The sequence below is a fragment of the Echeneis naucrates genome, chromosome 19, assembly GCF_900963305.1.
Source record: "Echeneis naucrates chromosome 19, fEcheNa1.1, whole genome shotgun sequence".
In the NCBI taxonomy this organism is placed as follows: domain Eukaryota; kingdom Metazoa; phylum Chordata; class Actinopteri; order Carangiformes; family Echeneidae; genus Echeneis; species Echeneis naucrates.
Genome location: NC_042529.1, coordinates 1,389,105 through 1,410,508, shown reverse-complemented (window position 1 = coordinate 1,410,508; position 21,404 = coordinate 1,389,105). Strand labels below are relative to the sequence as shown.

Sequence of the window (21,404 nt, the reverse complement as noted above, 5' to 3'; positions counted from 1 at the left end):
GCTTGGGCTGGAAGGGGTTAATATTCTACGTAGGTTGATGAATTCAGATTGAAGAAAAGAAATATAATAAACAAACACCAGAGCCACCGAGTGGAAATGTACAAACAGCCTCCTATAGCTCAACAATGCAAGGGGAGGATTTTCCTGGATCTAATTTGGGAGCTCCCGCCTGCAATCCTGATTCACGGAACGGCTGTTTCCCAGTACTGCAGCTGGGAGGATGGGAACGTTCCTCGGATACAGCAGACCAGGGATTTAGGCCACAGGTGTGTTTGTAACGGTGACCCTTTGTGCTCGCCATGCTTCGTAAAAACGGGTCAACATGTGGACAAGGCTTCTGTCAGCAGGCACAGTACGGTCGGGGTTTAAGTTCTTGGTTTTGTCTGTAACTGGAGCACAGAAGGAGGAATTGGTACGACCCGTCTCCACGGTAACTCCGAGATTCTTTTTAACGTGTCAGTAAATCTTTTCATGGCTTCATCGCCTTCAGCTGCGGAGCTGAGGAGACGACTCTTGTACTTGCACACCTGACCTCTGCAGTGATCTCCCTGTGGAACTCAACACAGCAGCTACAAACACTCAAGCTTTTAAGGGCCCACTCTGTCTAACTTACTTTCACTCCAACTAAAGCACTTATTTCTGCCCAACTGCCACTTACACCACCACCTACACCTCCAGCAGCTCCGCTGTGATTAACACTCACAATACATTTAACATTCTTTCATCCTCTGGAGCCAGTCACAAGCATTTCTTATTGTTTATCTTCTGTCTATTTGAATAAGAAAAACTAAAGTCAGAGTGTTTAAAGGGAACAAAGAGGAGGGAGAGGCAGGATGAACCACTAACATTTAAAACTATTAACTGTATTAACTATAATGATAACAATACATTCATATTTAGAATTATTTTTTTTTTAATTAGGTCTTATCATCAAGAGCCACCGTCAAACCGTTTATGTATTCATACAAAGAATGAAGATTAATTTTTTTTTAATAGAAAACTAACAAATCTTAATAATATAAGTAAAATATATTTTAGCCATTTTTTGATAATTATGTTTTATCTCAGTTTGGGTCACAATCACTTCAGAATACGTTCTTTTACAACTTTCGAGTTTCATTATGATAAGAGTTTCTCCTGTTCAGATTTTATTTTCATTTAATATGTTTTTTTATCATTTAGTTGTTATATTAAAGACAAATCATATACAGTTTTTACTCACTTTTCTTTAATCTACAGCTTCTCTCTTTTGTCTTTGCAGTCTCAGCTTCATGAAGAAAACCAATCCAAGATTTCTTTTTAATCAAAGACAACTTTCAAAAGCTAAAGACGTTGCAGGTAAATAATCAAATAAATGATAACATGCGAGACAAAGAAAATTAACCGGCCAAGGACGTTGTGTGCGTCGACATAGAGGACTAGATTGTAGCTTTGTCGCTCGGCAGCTGAAAAGAAAGAAGAAGTTCGGCTGTGGTGGCTTGAACATCCACAATCTTCAGTAATTCCTTTGGATCGAATCATGAAATAATAAAATAATGTGTCACACCAAACACTTGAAATGAAATTCAAAAGCGCTTTTCACCACTTCCACAAAAGCATTCAAGTCTCCAGTGAAAAAGAAATAGAACACATGTGCTTGTGGTTTAAAAGCCTTGCTTCATTCTGTGGCTGAAAGTCTGACGAGAATCCCACACGAAGGATCAAAATGGACTCGTCAGAAAAATCGGAAAAATAAGAGAATATGACGCACAAAAACTGGGATGATTGTCCCGAAATCTGCGGCTTGTTCACATCCTCTCTGAAAATGATAAAATGGACTCCTGCGTTTGAATTTGCCAAGTGACACTCCACATCAACACACACACAGACACACAAAATGAGGACTACCATACAGACAATATATGGATGTTTTGTGTCTGTGTGTGGTTGTTTGCTTTGCAGCTTTCTTTTGTGGTCATTTTGTACATAGCAGCTGTCTTTTCCTCGTTGATTTGCATCTCTTAGTAAATGCTCCCGTCTTTTTCTAGCTGTTTTTAATCTTTTGGATTAGTTTTGCATCTCTCCGTGCTCATGTTGTAGATGTACATGTTGATGTTTTGCAGCTTTTCATGGTCATTTTATGTCTGTTGTTGATTTGAGGTTTTTTGAGTTACTCCCTGACTTCCTGCAGAGAACTGTTCAATAGTTATTGTGTGTGTAGCCAAGTTGTTATTGGGGTTTTATTATGCTGAGAACAAAATTAGTAAATCCTTATCTTGTTCAGTTTCGTCTCAGCGTCTTGATGCTGCAGTCTGTGCAGCAACTTTTTGGATCCTCACACATTCTACATCAGTTTTTAAATAACTTCCAAGAAGAAAATCAAAAACATTATGAAAACATTAAGCAAAGGCCCAAAATTATATACATGATGTAAAATAAAGTCCACAAGTACCTCGGCTTTTAGAGAAAACACAGGAGCTGGTGATCAGGCAGCCTGCGGGCATCGTCTTCACGTGAGGTTGTTCAAAGTTCAGGCATGTATGGAGGCTAAACCGCGCCAGTGAAGGAATTATAAAATTTTACAGTTTAATTAAAATCAATTAATGGAAAAAAACCCCCAAAATGATTACAGTCAATTAATTACATTTGCATTTAAAGGCTGTATAATGAAACTTATTACAAGAACTGAATAATTGTTATTAATTCTGTTTCTTCTTTTATCTTCAGAATTTCATTACATTAAACCTAAAATTTTTTTTTTTTTTAGCATTTCATGACATTTAATCTCCACAGAGTTAATGAGACTTGACAAATGAACCAGGATTGAAATTCTAAGAATTCATATATCTACATTTTAATATATTATGTCCTATTAAATTCATACAGACGATTTAATTAGGAACTCATTTCCATGATTTTCCTCTAATTGGTTAGCTTTAACAACATGCTGCTGCCAAAATGTTGAGTAATGTTTACAAATGTTTAAAGACCTGATATATGTGAATGAACTTTAAAATATGATCTAAAAATGTAAGTAAAGCTGCACTAAGATGCTCATAATAATATGTCAAGGTAACATACTTTTGCAGGCATTTAAATGGAAACGTTGAGCTGACGATATGAAGGATATGATCTGAAGTTATCAGTAAGTATCTGAATTCATCCTGAGGGAAACGTGAATGTCTGAAACAATTTTCAAAAGTTTCTTCCTGGACTTAACAAATAGACATAAAACTAAAGATTTTTTTCAGATGTGATATAAACTCAGAATAACCTGCTTTGGTTAATATTTTCTTCAATGTGATCCCCCCCCCCCCAAAAAAAAAAAATTTGAAAAAGTTGTGTTCTAATCACATTTACGTTTACTTCCTGTTTAAGAAACCTGAATCTTTTTCTGTGTTTTATGATTTTATGATTATTTAGCTCTGTCCCCACAAACTTAATGTTTAAATGAGCCTGAGTCATGCAGCGGGTCTTTAAAGTGGCTGTAAATGTGCACTCCATAATCTAAAGTACTTGAGGTTTAAGCTTTGTGGTATTGTCAGCTCAAAGTGCTGGAAATTAAGCTTCCATATATAAATTTAACTGAAGTAAACACGAAACCTGAACTCTTTCTCTACTTTTGACCTCTGCTTGCACCGTCAGATGACAGGAAGTCTTTTTTAAGATTTTAGTCCACGCTTGAATAGAGATTATGTTAATCCTGAAGGTGAAACAAAGCTTGTGGTGTCAAATTACCAGCAGGCTGTGGTTGAATTACGGCCCTGCTCACTCTCATCTCCTCGGGTCCTGTGGGGGTTTTAGACTTTAAATTGCCAAGAAACACATTTGCTTTTATCTGGTAAATTTTCTTAATTGTGTTTGCTGGATGTCCCTTGGTAGTGTTTGCGTTACCTTCAGAGTGCTGCAGTGGCCTAGATAGATCCAGATCCCTGTGCAATAGGACTCACTGCCAGGTAGATGATTCTTTTGTCTCATTTACAGCCACCTTCACAGTATTTGTGTAGGTAACAGTGGTATTAGTTATTAGAATCATAATTCATCCACATCATTTTAAAGCCTGTGCTCAGATTTCTGCATTCTACAGTAAAACATGGATGTGTTACCTTCATCGTGTTTGTGTGTGCTGATTTTAGGTCACTCTTTTGTATTTTTATCTCTGTAAACTGGGCTCCGTGTTTCCTGTTATTGTCAGCAGAATAAAGAAAACTGTACTGAACCAGTTGGCATCAGACTTGGTGCAGGGAACTTCTCGTTCACATTTGGTATGATATGTTTTTCCTAAGAAGTCTGGGGTGTGTTGTTCGAGGCTGACTCTGGTTTGACGGGGGTCTGCCAATGACAACCCACCACCTCGTCATCCATTCGTCTCCGAGATGCCTTTTTCTTTCTCAAGACTCTGTTCTCGGGGGCTGATGTTCAGCTGTACTCGGTCAGCATCTGCTTTTTTATGGTTTATCTTTGTGCTGATGCTTGATGTAAGTTTATATGGAAAAAAATAAGACTTGTGGACAATGCCACCTGACTGCTTTCTGTCTTCCAGGTTGACCTCTGCAGGGAAGGAATGTTATCTGCGTAATTATCAGCACATTAACAACTAGTCTTTATCTGGGCAGAAAGCTGTCCGACTAGTTTGAGGTTACTCTGTTCAATCAGAAACAGATAAAGCGGGCAGAGATTCTTCATGGAGACAGATTTGTAGATCAGATATGCAGCCATGTTGGCATCATGGTGATGAAATATGACATGAAGCCGCTCAAATGTGTGTGGCGGAAATATAGATGAAGCTACTCCTTTTGTTTTCTTTGTGTTCAACAAAACTGCAGATCAGTTTGACAAATCAGCGAGCTCTAGTCCATGTGTTTTGTATTGTAGAAGTGTTTTTGCTCCATTTGTTATTTTCCTCATGAAGTTGTCATTTCCTGAAATGCCAAGTGTTCACAGGACCAGGAAAAACTGAGCTTGTTGTGCGTCACTCTGTTCACTGTAACATCATCTTTCACTCATTATCCTGACTTCAATAAGAGCTAAAGATTTGTGGAGGACATAGCAATCAATCCTAACACTACTTCCATGCTGAGCGAGTGCTCTGCCATTTGAGCTAACTCCCCTGTGTGGAGCAGAACAGTGAACGCACCACAGTGGACGCTTTGGAAGTGCTTGAAGAAGTTTAATTGGACCTCAAACATGTTTCATATTTGATGCCAAACTTTCAAATTCATTGTCTCACACTGATTAACTTGCTTCGAGCTGCTGTGGGAAGACTCCGTTAAGTAAACACAAAAGCTTCTTGTCTTCAAAAGTCTTCTTAGTTTGCTGGAGAAGGCAGGCATCGATCCCAATAACTCTCACATGCTAAGTGAGCGTGCTACCATTTGAGCTAATTACTCCTGAGACCACGACACACCACAGTGAAAACTGTTGAATACAGAAAGTTCCCCGTGTGTTCGGGTTTCTGCTCATTCTTTGGAGCAGTAACGATGAAAAATATCTTATTGGAGCAACTTCTCCAAAGATGGAATTGATGAGAATTGAGAATTGATGGATAAACACACAAATATGCTCTCACGCTGATCCAGATCTGAACTAACTCTGTTTAGTGTTTAAAAACAATTTAATGTTACAGGGCACGCTTGTTGGGCTTGTTAAAAAGTGATTCTGTAGTTTATGGACATTCCGACATTCAGAGTCAGTCCAACCTCATGTCACTTCCTCAAGACTGAAACTTACTTGAAAATAGAAAATGTTTGGTGTAATATACCGGAGACCTTGAAGACGACTCAGGCAAGGAGGGAAAAGAGAGGAATATTTCACATTAGATTTCAAGCTTGTTGACGTTTGACTCAAAGAGAAATGTATTTCATGTTGTTAATTACAAATAGTCATTTATTCCCGTCGAGCTGGTGCAGAACGACTCCTTCAACAGCAGACTGCTCAGCTCTCACTCATGAAGACTTATGGTCAGACTCATACAACAACCACAGGAGAATGTCCTACTGCTCACACACTGAGTTAATTCCCCTTCGTGGAATGAAGCCAAACGCCACCTAATTTGTTCATTAGTTGGTATCTGGACATTTAGAGTCAGGTGACACACCGGCTTGTTGGATTCTTCAGAAAAGGAAAAAACAGGTCAAAGCGCCGTTTGAGCTGCAGACGTGCTGCAGGAAGAAGCACTATGACAAAGAAGCTGCTCAAGAGGTGGATATTAAGAAGCATCTCCTTCAATTCTCAGGCTGAAGCTTTACAAGGTTGATTCTCTGGCATTATCCCAGTTTTCTTTTTGTTACGATTCAAATCCTGACATAAACATTTTTCATAGCAGGCCTTGACTTGCTTTGTCTTTTCTACATCGTGCTCCTTTCTTCTGGTATGTCTATTATGTATGGCAGCCCCACTTTTGTGTACACGTGTTTCTTTTGCACTTTTCCGTGTTTCGCGCTAATTTGTATGCTGATGTTAATTTTTGTATGCACAGTTACGTAAACAGGAATTGCCCAAGGGGGAGGGGGGGAGGGGGGGATCCAATGAAATCTGTTTTGTGATCTGTCGTTTCTGGGGCACTTACTGGTGGTGTTGTATCTGACGCCGTAGAACATCTCCGGACAGGGTCGCGACACCATCTGGCCGGCACCGCTTCTGGGCCAGCAGGTGCCGATACCGTCGATGGAGGTTTCACAGTAGAGTCCCGACCCTGGGGCATGTTTGGGAGGAGGGGCACAAACACACATTCCCGTCATGGCTCAGGGCTACATATAGACGTGGTGAAATTGTGGTAATACTCTGAAGATGTTAGCAGTAAATTGTTGCGGTTGAAAATGTTTTTTTGTGAAAACAAGCTTTTAATGATTGCTGCTGCGAGCCGAGCGGCGTCCCCCTCGTCTTTGATGTTCATCCTTATAATCTAAGTTCAGATCAAAACTGGTCTCTCTGGCAGGGTATTCCACAACAACCCTGATTTGTGCAGACTGCGTGTCCAACTCACCGGTCCATTGGCCCGTGCCGTTGCTCAGGGTTTGGTTCCAGGAGGCAGCAAGGGACTGCACTGCAATCCAGAAGGGAGAGTTTCGTCAATAACCTCCAATCTTTGTTTGTGCAGTTAGAAAAGGCTTTGAAATTTAATTAGATTCAGCTTAACAGTGACAGAGAGTGAAGCATTAAAGGGCAACAGTAAACACTGGTGACAGACCTTTTCCCTGAGCAATAACAGGATAGTAGCTGTGAATATGAATTCAGACGTGCCCTGAGGGTTACGTTATTATTCTTTTAATAACACAAGAAGATTTAGTTGAAAATATCAGGAAATAAAAGGGGCTAAGCAGATGCTTCTTTATGCATTTTGTTCAGTTTTATTCAAACCAATGTTTTTACACCTGTTTTTGATGGTAGAAAAAGAGTAGAGTCCCTGCGTTTGCCCCCCCCCACTGTCAGCCAATCAATAGAGAGGATCAGATGATCCTAAATGGCTGACTGACCTGACCTTCACACAAAATCCTGAGAGAGGAGCTGTAAAAGTAAACTGTTTTCAGATCTTAAAGCCACAAATACATTTTGTTACAGAAATAAGCTCTTGAGAAGTCCAAATGATGCTCATCAGCGTCAGTTTCCTCACAGAGTTGGACAGTGACAGACGACTTTGTAGAATTTTACAGCAGTTTAATCCCAGTAAATGTTAACTTATGGGACTGCTGTGTGAAATTAATTTCAGTGAGTCTTGGTTACTTCAACAATTTGGTCTTTGTCTTTCATTGCTGGAATTCCAAAACAGCGTGTGTCCTGACACATTTACCAGATAATAGATGATAAAATCTGTTTGTGTTTACAGATGCTATTTTTTATCTCTTCTCATTTGTTCATTGAGACCAAAGCAATCAATGTGTTTACGCCAAGATCCGAACAAAGAGTCACAGCACCTCCTGATGTGGTGAGGCACATGTGAATACAATGATCACAATCTTGTATTCATAAGCAGTTTTCCTTCTCTGCATCCATATTCCTACGTGGTTAGCTCAGAGCTGGGGCTGCAGGTGTGCCTGGCTCTCACAAATACCCCAAATTTATCGATGCACAATGAGTCCCCTTTAATCACAGTGGAGCCACATCAGAAAACACTTGTGTGAGGTGATATTTGAGAGGCTGTCATTCTGCTATTTTGCTCGAAGGACCTATGATTTCACCAAGACACAATCCAACAGGCAACCGTGGAGCTGGTTGTTGTTGTTTTCAACTGCTTTGACAATCTGAGTTTCAGCATTGTTAATTCAAACCTTGTTTTTGCTTTATTAACAAAATCTGCTCAGCGCAACTGTGGATTCTTATCTATTTATTTCCTGACTGAGACTTTAATTCAAATGTCAATTTACAATAAATTTATAATAAATCACTATAAAAGCACATAAAAAGATGAATTGAAATTGCTACAGTTAAATTCCATCATATGTCAATTAAAATGATTATTAGATAAACATTAAACAAGCCCAATTGTACCCAACCTGGGTCGTCATGGTTACAGTGATAAACTGGACCGACAGCAGCGTGTCGCCATGGTTACTGTGATAACGGTCACATCTTGGTTGGGTTTAGGTGAAGATGGTGATTTGTGTTGAAATACTTCAACCCTCAACGAGCCTCATTGCCCCGTGGTTACAGCAACAACATAAACCACTGCTGTCCAACGGGGATCGAACACAGCTACCCCTTGTCACCCAGCCTGCTCCTGTCGTTGACTTTGTCACCACACTTTTCCCTTTGCTCCAGTTGTCATCACCACGACCACTAGATGTTGTCTAGCAAACAAGCTCAAACGGTGTGGTCGAAGTGCCGGCCTATGGGCTCGTTTGTTTACTGGAGGACTGGCTCTTTAAATTGGGGTGTGCGTTGCCAGGTTGTGGAACAGATGGGTCGAAACCGCACGTGTGCGTATGTGCATGTGTGTGTGGATTGTGCGCTCAGCGTGTTGAGTACACAATCTGCCAGCTTGGATATCATCAGATCAATGTAAAATAGTATGGATGATGTGATTAATATTTTCGATTTCGGGGGATTAAACTGACGGCAGCTGTGGACTCTGCTGGTTGTCTCTTGTTGACATCACTATTAAGTGAATATTGTGGGCTGAGACATAAACTGTGTGACTCTTTTGACTACATGACTTACAGATGAGTCAGAGTAATAAAGGACACCTGAATCAATAAGTGAAACCATTTCTTGCTCTAATTTAGACACTTCATTGCTGCAGCTCACAAAGCAATATGACAGTATATTAATATGTTAGTACTTGAGAGGTACCAGAGACATCTTTATGAACATTATTAGAGGCTGATAACAAGGAGAAATGTGTAGGTGTCCTCTCTTTGGGTGTTTCAAATCCAGTCAATGCTGTGCTTGTGATATCTGCACGGCAGCAGAACAAGAAAAGACAGTTTGCCAACAGCCACAAGTGAAAAGTTGTGATTGAGGACGAGGGCTTGGAATTTAGCAGTTAGCATCGTGAAATGGAAAAAGACCTATCATTGATTTAATCTCAAGTTCAGCAGCAGTGGATCATCTTGGATTCCCGTGTTGGTTTTCAAACGCCTCTTTAAAAGCTCTGCATACATCCCACCGACAACGGTCCTGGACTTACGTGAGAAATTCCCCGCCAGCATGAGTAGAGCTTCACATGTCAGATCTGCCAGGCAGGCCGAAGGCAGGAGGCTCACGACGGCGCACACCTGACAACAAGAATAAGAGACACACGGATCAGGATTCACCAGATTACATTGCACCCCCTGCTTGCTGCTCCCTCAGCCACTGCACGTCGAGTAGATGAAGTTGTGCTGAATCAAACTGTAAGACTCTATGTGCCCTTGAGCAGACGATGCATGTATTAACAACTCCCGTCGTTTGACGTGGCGCTGCTAATTGAGAGCACTTTGTAGTCAGTAATCATCTTTTTCCTTGTCAACAGTCCTGCATGTTTACAGACGTGAGTATTCAATAAGATATATATTACTGATCGGGGATGTAATGACAAATTGAAGATATCACCAGTGAGTGTTTGCCTGCTCTGCATGTGCGCGGAGGGGGAGAAACACTGAATAATGCACATCATTTTAAAACTACAGCAGGCAGCTCAGGAAGCATGATCCATCTGTATCTATCTGTATCTGCTGATTGCCGTACAACATCAAGTATGACTGATTTCCACCACGATTACGGCACGAAGGCCTGTATTTAACAACCACAACAACACAGCTCATTTTGGGGCTACTTCAAAACCAGTACACTTTGATCTCAGCCTTTAAGAGTGACTTCTGGAGTGTCCAAACCATGAGGAAAAAAAATGGAATAAAATCAATAAAATAAAAATCATCCAGTGGATGTGCTTCAGGTTACATGTGGAAACACTGAAACTCTGGGCTAGCACCATCTGCCAGGGCCATTTTATGAGGCAGAATAGACCACGAAAGACTGTAAAATGTCATCAGTTTGCTTTAGTCTGCACTACACCGGCCTCCCAGCAGACAGGAAGGTGGTGGCCATTATCAATAAAGTCAACGTTTTGGTTTGCTGCTTTAATAAAACATTCTCCAATTCATCCATAATGCAGCGCCTCAAAGCGAAGATGTTTCACACACATTCGTACCTGCCGACCACAGCAGCGTGAAATACTCCCAGTGTATGCAGTCACATCTGATGAAATTCTGTGGTGGCCCAGATTTCAAAGGAGGGTTCCTCACGGGTTTCTGCTTCTGCTTCACGCTCAGTGAATCCTGGGGCAAGTATCAAGGAGAAGTAACCCTCTGGACAAGCTGTCCACCCCCTCGCTGGGTAATTCTCAACATCCAACAGCTACAATGTAAACGGCAGGAAACCACAAACTTTTGAAGGATTTCATCAGGGAGCCTGGAGGAAGAGTTCAGCTAAAAACTTTAATTAAGAGGACACAAAGGTGTCGTCAGCTGAAAACGCCCCCCCCACCCTGAAAAAAAAAAAAAAAAAAACCTTTCCACAGGAGCTTTATTACTGACGCTCTGATGTGTGAGCAGCCTTTCTGTCAAACAACTTTATGGCCACATTTCTGCTGACAATGAAGTATTTCAGTGTTTCAGCTACTTCCACATGAAATCATCTGTCGTCTTTGAAAACATTTTGTAAATGATTTAAAGTCAGAAATGTTTTAAAGCGTGACCTGAAACGTTTATAAAGCCATTCCTTATTTGAGAAAACTCAGCATTTGTGAAAATAGATTTATTCCTCTGAACGCAGTTTTCTTTTTCTGATCTTATTGGTGATGTTGCATCAAAGTTTTCCTGATTTATAAAAAGATCGGCTGACTGCAGAGAGCTGAAGACTAAACCAGTTTAATAATTTATCAGGTCGATATTATCTTAAACTGTGTGGAAAATAATCAGCCAATAAGCAACATGAGTAATCACTACAGCTGACGTGAACTCCAGCCAATGACTGATGAATCACTTTTACTCAGTTACGTCTCCTCGGTGCTACTGCTCACGTGTGGGTGGAGATATTTAGCTTTTCATGTTATAATCCATAAAAGAAGATTTTATTGTTCTCTGTGGGAATCCACAGGCCACTCTGCATCATGAAGCAGATAAAATTAGCTCCATCTTTAGCAGCAGAATCTATTTTTTACTCAGCTTGGTAAAAGAGCTGAGCACGTCTTCTACCTTGGAGCTGGATTCGGGTCCAGAGGTGGAGGAAATGTACAAACGTTCATGTTTGACCTGGGCAGGTATGTGTGTGTGGGGGGGTTAGAGGAATCTTTACTATTCTTAGTGGGACAGTTTTCCTCACACAAAGTAATTCAACTCATCAACATCATGGTTTTTTCTGATGGCCCCAAAGCATTTTTACTTTTGAAGGACTTGAAATGTGAATTTAAAGCTCAGCTCGTCAGCTTTTCTTCAGCGGGTTGAGTGCACATTAACGCTCTTTAATCCCCAGAGGCCCAAATCCCAGTTTTGTTGAGAATTCTGAGTCCCGGATAGGAAAATTAATCATGTTCCATCTTAACTCTAAACTTCTGCTTTATGCTCCTGTGTTTACAAATAAACTGAATTCTGGCAGCTTCAGCACTTTAATGAACTAATAGGATGCAGGTCTTTACTCTCCAGTGGAAAGTGGGAGGAGGGAAAAATCCAGAAGTCTCCCTTTGGATTATGTTCCTGCCTCAAACCTTAGAGGAGAGGGGTTTTTATTTTTTATTTTTTTAATAGCTGACATGGAGATAACCAAATCTGACATCTGGGTGGGATGACAGTGTTAAATCCCTTTGCATCAAGATTACACTCAGCTTCAATCCGTCAGAATAAGACAGTATGAAGATATTTTAATTACATGTCCAAACCCAGAGGTCAAAGATCTGAACTCACCTCCAGCAGAATGAAGCATTGGCGACGCATTTCCACTCCTTGATTTTTCACATTATTTCCTCCCGTGTTGTAGTTGTTGATTTTATTCTTCTTACTTGATGACACCTTGGTATTATTTTGTCCTCCGAGTTTACTGGTGCCAAAGAAAAGCAGTTTTCTCGGATGGCTCCAGGGATGTTGTCGATGTTGGAGATGAGAAGAGGCGTCCGGAGCTGGATCAGGTTTTCCTCCACATACAGGAGGGGGAGCTGGCCTCCGGGTGCTGGACTGTCCTCGCGGATCGTCTCCGGTTTGCCAGCTTTCGTTGCGGGACCTGGAAGCCGAATCCACCGGAGGGACGCGCACCTTCAGCCGGGTTTCCTTCGAGGCTGCTCCGGTCCGACCAAACTCCTTTCACACGCCTGGTTTACTGCGCAGGTTACCCGGAGCTACACCGTCATGCCCCCCCCCCATCACCACCACCACCACCACCCAGCAGCCCCTGCTGCATATCCCGGCTCCCGGCTGCCGGCTCCGGGCTCCAGGCCGCCTTTAGACCGTCCCCGTCTCCTCGACGCGCCGCCCACGTTGTGCCACCTAAGTCGGACTGAGGACTCACCCGGTTCCTCCTCTTGGATTCTCCGGACTCTAATCTGTAATCCCCGTCCAATCTAGATGAGACTGCTGGGAGAAAGTTAAAGGACGGAGCCGGACTGGGCTGATCCGGGGAGGGGTGGATCCGTGCGCATCGCTCCAGACACCGAGCTGCCGCTTCCAATCCAAGAAGGGAACCCTTTAACCACGAGCCCCCCCTTTTATTCATTCATTTATTTATTTTTTTATGTTGCAGATGAATCCGTGCCAGAGCTCTGGCTGTGACAGATGGTCTCTGTGTGTCAGTAAAGTTAACTATCCCCGGGGATCCCTTTAAATAACCTCCAATCCAATGAAACGCGCTCCAAAGGACAGATTTATGATTTCAATCCCGTGTGTTCAGATTAACTCTGAAACAGAGACTTAACCAATTAAATCATCATCTGAAAGAAAATTGCAAATAATGAGAAATAGATTTGAATTGCACATAAACTGATTTAAAGGGACGAAAAACACAAACAGAGAAGGATTGAAAACAAATGTGAGTATTTTTTATAATGAGGCTGATGCCAGTTGTTGGGTATGTTTAGGCCCCTTCAGGGCAGCAACTGTGACTCACAAACACAGTTTTTCATCATTTCACCCATTAAGAGCTGAAATTTCAAACAGATGATTATTTCCTCAGCTGGTCTTCGTTGGATGTGACCAGGATTCAGATGAAACTGACAACTGGCCATTACGTTTTATCAATAAATAACCGTAGACAACATGATGTGAATCCTGGCCACGTTCTGCAACTACCTGACTTTGTCATCTGGAACCAATAAGACTGAATCCAATTGGTGAAGTTACAGATTGTAAAGTTAAAATAAAGAGCTGAAAGCACATCCTCAATTCTTTTTTTTAAGAGGCTCGAAGGCTGGAAAACACGGAAACACGATTGTGATTATTTTCATGTTTTTTATATAAATTCAATCTCTGTAAACTGAATCAAAACAAGACATTTGAGCAAGTCTCCTCCAACATGTCCATTTGTCACATTATTGTCTGATATAGTTGAAACAATAAATCGACAGTATAATCAATCTGGAGATTAATTGTCAGCTGCTGTTCTAGTTCATTATCTGCAGCATCTGTGATTTCCATCCCTGTAGTGCTGCTGTCCCTGTACATTTTAATCCAAATTTATAATTTTCACAACACATGATATTATCAGATGTGATATAAGGCTCACAAGTGGGAGGACGGATGGCACGGCAGCTAATATACCACAGAGACTTTGAATGCACACTGTGCTAAAGCTTTCTTTAGACCTACTGACGTGCAAAGAGGCATTATTCAAAAGATGCTTTAATTCAAGCTGACAGTGCCCTCCCCTGAGTACGCCATCTGAAGTGTCAGTGGTGGCAACAAGGAGACCATAACCAACCGGGTTACGTGGTGAGGATACTGTTTGGACTTACTGGACCTGGTAGGACACAATGCTCTCCAAACACACACCTGCCCCTGAAACTAATGTTGCGGTGCTGAAAGGCGTGGTGCTAATCAATAAGCAGGAAAGGTGCTGTGCTTTAGCGGAACCATTTGCCACCTGGACTTATTCAAGACTGTGTAAAACAGTCTCTCTAATCCCCTTGCCATCAGATGGATGAATTTCACGCCTCCATTCTGAAAAACAATTTGTCTTCAATCTAGGCATGAGACAGCTGCAGTGTTAAAGGTCATCTGAGATGCGTGGACGATGACAGAACAGGCGTTCACTGCAGGTTGGGGTGTGGTACATTTACGTAATGAACAGACATGTTCAGATTAACACGCTGTTCCCTCCATGACAGGCAGCATGACGGCAGAGTGGTTGGCGCTGTTGCCTCACAACAAGGAGGTCTTGGTTTGGTTCCCGGCCTGGGGCCTCCGATGACATCCTTTTTGTCTTCATTGGTGACTCTAAAGTGTCCGTAGGTCTGTCTGTCACACCGCCCGTCACCGGGAAATGTTTAAGTGGTAGAAGATGAAAGAGTGAATCCCTCCATGAGGGCATCTACTGATGAAGATGTGCCCCCTACTGACTCACCAGGAATTTATGCTTGATGACTCTGTTCTCCATCTGATCTGAGAATTAAATGTATCTGGACATAATCTATTCATTGAGCTTTTTAAGCTTTTGGTGGTTTTATGTAATACCTAATTGTATTTGGGTTCTGAACTATTGGTCAAAAGAAAAGAGCAATTTCCAGGCATCCACCAATCTGAGATTTTAAAGACAAAGTCATTAAGTAGGAAAGAAATTGGGAGATAAATCGCCAGTAAAAAAATCCTTAATTGTGGCCCTAAACTTTAAAGTTTGACAGCAGGCTTGTCTCAATGTCCCCTTCCCATTCTTGTCCAGATTTAGACAGGAAGTTCACCGTCTGTACTAAAGAATTTAAGACGTTGATCTTGTAGAAAAGTCCTTTCCACTTGAAGGAGCGCTTAAAGTCTTGATCTAAATCCAGCTGAAAACCTCTGTAAAGACCCCAGCTGTGCTGTTGCAAAAAGGATCTGTGCAATTTTTAAGAGCTTCGATACAAAGCAGGGACAGAATGTACCTGCAGACTAATGTTGAAAGGTTTTCACTCCTGCCAAAGATTCTGCAACCAGTTATTTGTTATGGGTGCCAGCAATTGTGTCTGGGGTACAGTTCGTGCTTGATTTACGTCACTGTTGTGCAAATTTCTCTACAGTTTATCACATTAATTTCATAGGATCTGAAGCTTTTGATTTCTTGACAGTCTTCAACAGTCTACTCAGTTGAATTTGTCTTTGTTTTTCCCACAAATGTTTCTCTTGCTGTAATAGAATAATAATTGCGGCCCACTTTCCTAATGACAACAGGACAAATAATTTGAAATTGTTAGTCAGAATGATGAAATCATTTATTTAATCTAAATTCTAAATAAACAAATTAGTGAGTCTTGAGCTTCGATTGGTTTGTTAAATTGTCAAGCTCGACTTTTTAAGGCAACACAGCTGACAGCATTGGTGCCAGTGTGCTGCTCCAAAAAATGGAAAGTTTGAACACTGACGTTTATTTGACAACTGAGAAAACTTAAGACCATTTGATACGGTCAAAAGCTCCAGAACAAGACAGTTTGCCAAGGTTGAGTTCGAATGGTCTGCCAACGATTGTTCCTGAGGTCTAGAATAAACTATGGAGCTCCTAGATTTTCATAAAAAGTCTGAAACACATTTCTGTGGCTATTAAAATGCGATCTGCTGAGAGAGACCACATGATACAGTATAACTTTTACAGTTTATTAATGACTGGGCAACACTAAGTTGTAGATGAGGGCAATTTGATATGACTGAAAGATCAAGGCCCAGAAAAAGAAGTGAAGTGATCTGGAGATGTTGATTCCAAGGTGAAGGACTACAATCCCAGCAGAAGTTACACATAACCAACTGAGTAAGTCAACATTGAGCTGGGATCATTGTGCCAACTGCAGTTTTCTAAGGTTGATAACCTTTGTGGTGATGTAAGTGAGAAGTCACAGAGAAAAGTCCACTATATTTCCAGGACACCAGTCTGCTGATGAAAACAGTACTTGTGCTTTCTTAAAGGATTCTGCCTATAAAGGTGTGGACCTTTATAAACTCAAGAAAGTCAAAGCCAAATGAGACGAACCAGTCTACGAAGGATCTGCTTTGCGTTACTGCCCCAAGTCTTAAATTTTGGGTTGTTAGGTTAACTGTAAGCCAATTCTTACATTTTAGGCTATAATCCTCAGGCACTCTCTTGTTTCTTGCCGCTATATTATTTTTGACACTAGTGTGCAATAAATCTTGGGACATGTTTGGCCACATAGGATCCATCAGCTGGATACATTTATTGGCCGCATTTGAAGGAGCCTTGAAATAAGACCTAGTCTAGAACCAGGATTGATTCGTACGGCACCGAGTCTCATGTGGAGTGATTTAACTGAAGGATCCAGAATGAGAAAGTTAGCGGACCTGTTCTGTTTTCTGCTGTTTCTGAAGTCTGATTCTGTCAAGCTCAACTTTTCAGCCAAAGCTTACGGAGGTGCCGATAACATCTGAGAAACCTGTTGAACCTTCAGGGAAGTCGATGAAGATCACAGGGGCCGGTAAAAAGCTAAAAATTTCAAAGCAATTTCCAATGTGTCAGCTGTCAGTAGAGAAAGTTGTGTAACCATAAATTCATTTATCTCATCACTGTTGAAAAATTCAAAAGCTTTTTACAAGAGACAACTTGTCAAGTTACTCAGCAAGACGGTAACCTAAAAAAAGGCATCAGCTTCACAGTGCGTGTGTGTGAGTCTGTATCAGGCGTGTGTGCTCATGCTGATTCTTGTTTTGCGTTTTTGCCACATCTGTGCACTGTCTCACTGGCACATTCAGAGCAACACATCAAGAGCTCACCCAAAGAAAACAAACACAAAGCGGTCTAAAACCGGCAGAACAATCTGTGAGGAATGGAGAAAGGAGAACGAAGGAACGCTGGTTCTGCTTATGCACTGACTGAGGACGACAGGCTATATATTTATGTTGTGCATCTTCCCAACCAATCCGTCTTCCTTCCTCTCACACACCAGAACATAGAGATATTTCATGCAGTAAACAATTTAAAGAGTCGGTCCTTGAACCAGGTTTGTGACAAAGCCAATATGAGTTATTGGTGAAGCCTTCAGAAGATGGTGTATTGATTTTATGTCATAGCTGGATGTAGTAGCACCTTCTGAACGTGACACAAGTTGGTGCATGCTAATGAGGCCGCCTTTGTGTGTCGGCTTAGCGACAACCTTTATAAGACACAAGTAGGTTCATTTAGAAATCTGTATAGCTTTTTCCCTGTTTGTTAAGTGGCTTCATTAGCATTTCTGTCCACACGCCTCACAGCTGTGACATTTAAACTCTATTGTAAGTGCACGGAGCCGAGGATTACAATGATATGATCACGTAGTGGTTTCCAGCACAGAATGAAACACACAGACCTTTTAATTTCCAATACTCTTTTAGGGATTATTTCCTGGAAATCATGTTGGGGAAGACGTCATTTGGTTTGTGAAAATTTTACAGACTCTTCATTCTGCACTGCTGATATGGGGACAGAGATGGTGGTTGTGTAAGATGATAATACCACAGCTGAAATTGCTATCTTTTCCCAGGATGATCAGTCACTGTGTTGTAACTGTCCATGTAACCAGAAAATTGCGACCAACTGGAGACATCACAACATCAGGCGCATACACGAGGAGCAAAGAAACTATTCAGAACAACTACAAATGAATAAAATACAAATACACAAAATGTATATAAACTATATATCACTGAATTAACCAAATGAAAATACGTATGAAATAAGTATGAATGTGTTTTTAAATATACCAATAAGAATAAAACACAAGTAGAAATGATTTTTTTGCTAATAATTAAAAGACTAGACATCATGAATAAACATTTAAATAAAAATTAATTCATAAAAGAAATAAGTGCAAAGCAGTATGAAACTCAATACTGTTAAACACTAAAACACTGTGTGACTATAAATTCAGACAAATACATGAATAAAAGAACATGCCCACTCACTAAAAAACAAATGTTTCCTCCCCACAGGGAATTGAAGTGACTGCTCTCTTAATTCATTTGGACAGAAAAAGTGTGTTATATTCATCCATTATCTTAATGAAGCCACCAGCAAATAAACAATAAGATGCAGCAGGTCAGTCTCCTTGAACCTTTTCTCTCGTATCTGCCTCATTTTTTGATCCAACGTTTTTCATTTACTTTTCTGCCCGAGTGAATCCATATTTCCATCCAATCATCTGTTGTCTGTCTGTAGAATTGTATTTCCTGCTTTACTGCCTGTTCTTGTGTTAGAAAACAAGAAGAGGCTCTTTAAAACACCCTCCCTTATTCCTTCCACCATTGCATCTAATCTAATTGACACTTGGTAGTTTACTTGACAGTGAGCAGTAAATTGATATTTCAGGCACTTAATCATCATAATTTTGCATCGTCGCTCTCAGCTCCCAAAGTGCACAATGTCAATTTTCATGGATAAATTTATATCTGATCTGGACACACAATGGATTCCCTTTCTTGTGTATCAGGCTTCTGGGCCGAGCCAATGATTTCAGACGAGAACATCCTTGTGTCCCTCTGTGAGACTGTACACAGTGCAGGCAGACACGACGGGAAATTATTTTAAAAAACCATGGGGAAAAAATAAATGACAAGATGGAGACATGTTTATGAAATGTGTCAGAGAGTTTAAATTATAACCTTAAAATAAGAAATGCAAAAGTAACGGTAACATAAATTACTACATGAAAAGCCGAGGGGAAGTCAGCCTCAGTCAGCCTCAGAACTCTCTCCATAAATGTACTAATAATTACGGCGATTCTTCCAAATTCTGTTGAGGTATGGTGACTGAAAGCCAAAAATATCAATCACATGATGGCGCTAGAGGAAAATCCAAAGGGAACATGGAGGTCAATGAAATGTCAAAGCCATCATTCACGTAGCTGTTGAGATACTTTTATCTGGACCAAGGTGGTGAACCGACTGACGGGCTGATATAAGCCAATGCTGCTAGCAAAGCTAAAAAAGAAAGAGGGCTTTCAACGCGCTCACACTTATGGGTTACAAAAGAATGACCTGCAAAGGATGACAGGAACCTTCCTGCAGCAGCATCGCCAAGACCATCCAGGTCCAGGAGAATTGATTACGTCTTGTCAGCAGTTTCGGCAGCAGGACTTTATTTATCAAGCGGTCGTGTTCCAGCGGTCCTGGCAGAGCTGCAGCAGGTGTGAAGGTCAACAAGGGAGTCGTATTTTAATCAAAGACCAAGAAGCTAAAAATAAAACTCCCCCAGCGAGCACCACGCTCAGAGACACTCAAGGAGATGTGAAAAGGCTCTCCTGTGTACACCTTTTAATTATCACGCATTCACACAGTGGGGTTGTTGGTACGCATAAATGTCAGTTGGACAGGTTTTCTGCTAAGGAAGCCATTAGTGTTGAAGAATGTGTCGCAATGCACCTTGATTCTGGGCTCGAGCCAAGACTGACAACAGGGATCACACGCCACAGAGGAGCCAACAGTCCTGAAAGGAAGCCACTGTCACCAATTATCGATAGTGTCATCTACCGTCACACACACACTTCTTCTCCACATATGCCGTTAGTGTTCATGTAAAGATTTTTAATTGGCCTCGTGCTGCATTATTGCTGATGTATCTCCACAGCACCAGCCAAGTTTCCTCTCAAATCCAGAGAAGTTTTTCCTTTTTTGTTTTTGGTGCTATAATTTCATCTCCATAAGATTCATTGCTAATTGGATATTTCTTGTGATTGCTTTAAATTAATTTCTACACAATTATTTTCATTTCGGAGAACACTAGAAAATGAAGAGGATGCAGAAGAGGAGATTTGATAAATCCTTCTATATGATTAGTTATTCCTCCTGGAGCTAACATGCAGTGATCGCTGGAGAGGTGCTATTCATGGTTATCACACTCGACTCTCAGTAGGAGTGAGTCACTTGATAAATTGGTCTTACTCATCATTTTGGATGAGGAACTTTTTTTTCCCCCTCAAGCCCGTAGAGGAATTCTTGACTGCAATTCTCAGACGTTTAATAACTAATTTACATTTAAATGGGAATTGATTAATATGGAAAAGGAGTATGAAATGAAAAAAAATCTATAGATGGACTAATGATATAGCACGAAGAATTTAGTGCTGCACTGTTAAGTGTTGCTAAATTTAGTGGGAGAAAATGTGGCGTGCCTTTTAACCACATTTAGAGGAATTGTAGAAGAAATAAATATTTACATAGCTTTAATGCAGGTTAACTTTAGAGCATATAGAACAACAGGTGAATTTCAACATACACACACAGAGGGGGTCTGAAATACAAAGCCTGGCGTCAATCATGTCCCTCCACCTTTCATCAGACCGAAGCGGGGCTTTCGATGACCACAGAGCCCACATGGGGATCAAACACACTGATAGTGGAGCAGGGCGTCTCGTTCCAGATGATGGCACATTACAACAGTCTCACCATGCACTTGGCTGACATGAATTCAAGTATCAACATGGGAGAGTGTCCAGGAAATGACTCAAGCCCTTGTCTGCCCCCTGCTGGTGTAAAACTCTTCTTCCAAGCAGGCCCAGAAGTGCAGCCAGACAGTGGCAGCACTCCGAAGCCCGAAAGAAATCTACACCTCTGAAAAACACCACCAGGGTTGTCACCACAGCACGGAGACAATTCCATGGAAAACCAGCTGCATCACTGCCCGAGTGGGGACGCATGAATCACAGCGGTGCCAAGCTCGCACATTATAAAGAGCCCTTCACACACTATTCTTTGTGTTCATTAGACAATGATAAGCCCTCTTGTCTCCCAGCCAGATCACCGTGTCCACTCAGATTTGGACAGAGATATGAACAACAGATACAAACACAGAAGACCCTT

General features: G+C 41.1%; 1 protein-coding gene across 3 annotated transcripts in view; it reads right to left on the bottom strand.

The window, feature by feature from the left end:
* The window catches only part of LOC115059691 (corticotropin-releasing factor receptor 1), a 36,909-nt gene extending 23,927 nt beyond the window's left edge, over window positions 1-12,982 (bottom strand). For 2 of the 3 annotated variants that reach the window (XM_029527322.1, XM_029527321.1), the window contains exons 1-4: window positions 12,357-12,982; window positions 9,605-9,692; window positions 6,965-7,024; window positions 6,548-6,673 (exon numbers count right to left, since the gene is read on the bottom strand). In XM_029527322.1, coding sequence (XP_029383182.1) covers window positions 6,548-6,673; window positions 6,965-7,024; window positions 9,605-9,692; window positions 12,357-12,386 — 304 coding nt within the window. In that variant the 5' untranslated portion in view covers window positions 12,387-12,982. The remainder of the gene's footprint in view (window positions 1-6,547; window positions 6,674-6,964; window positions 7,025-9,604; window positions 9,693-12,356) is intronic. The other variant, XM_029527323.1, reaches the window with a different exon arrangement.
* Between the last annotated feature and the right edge of the window lie 8,422 nt (window positions 12,983-21,404).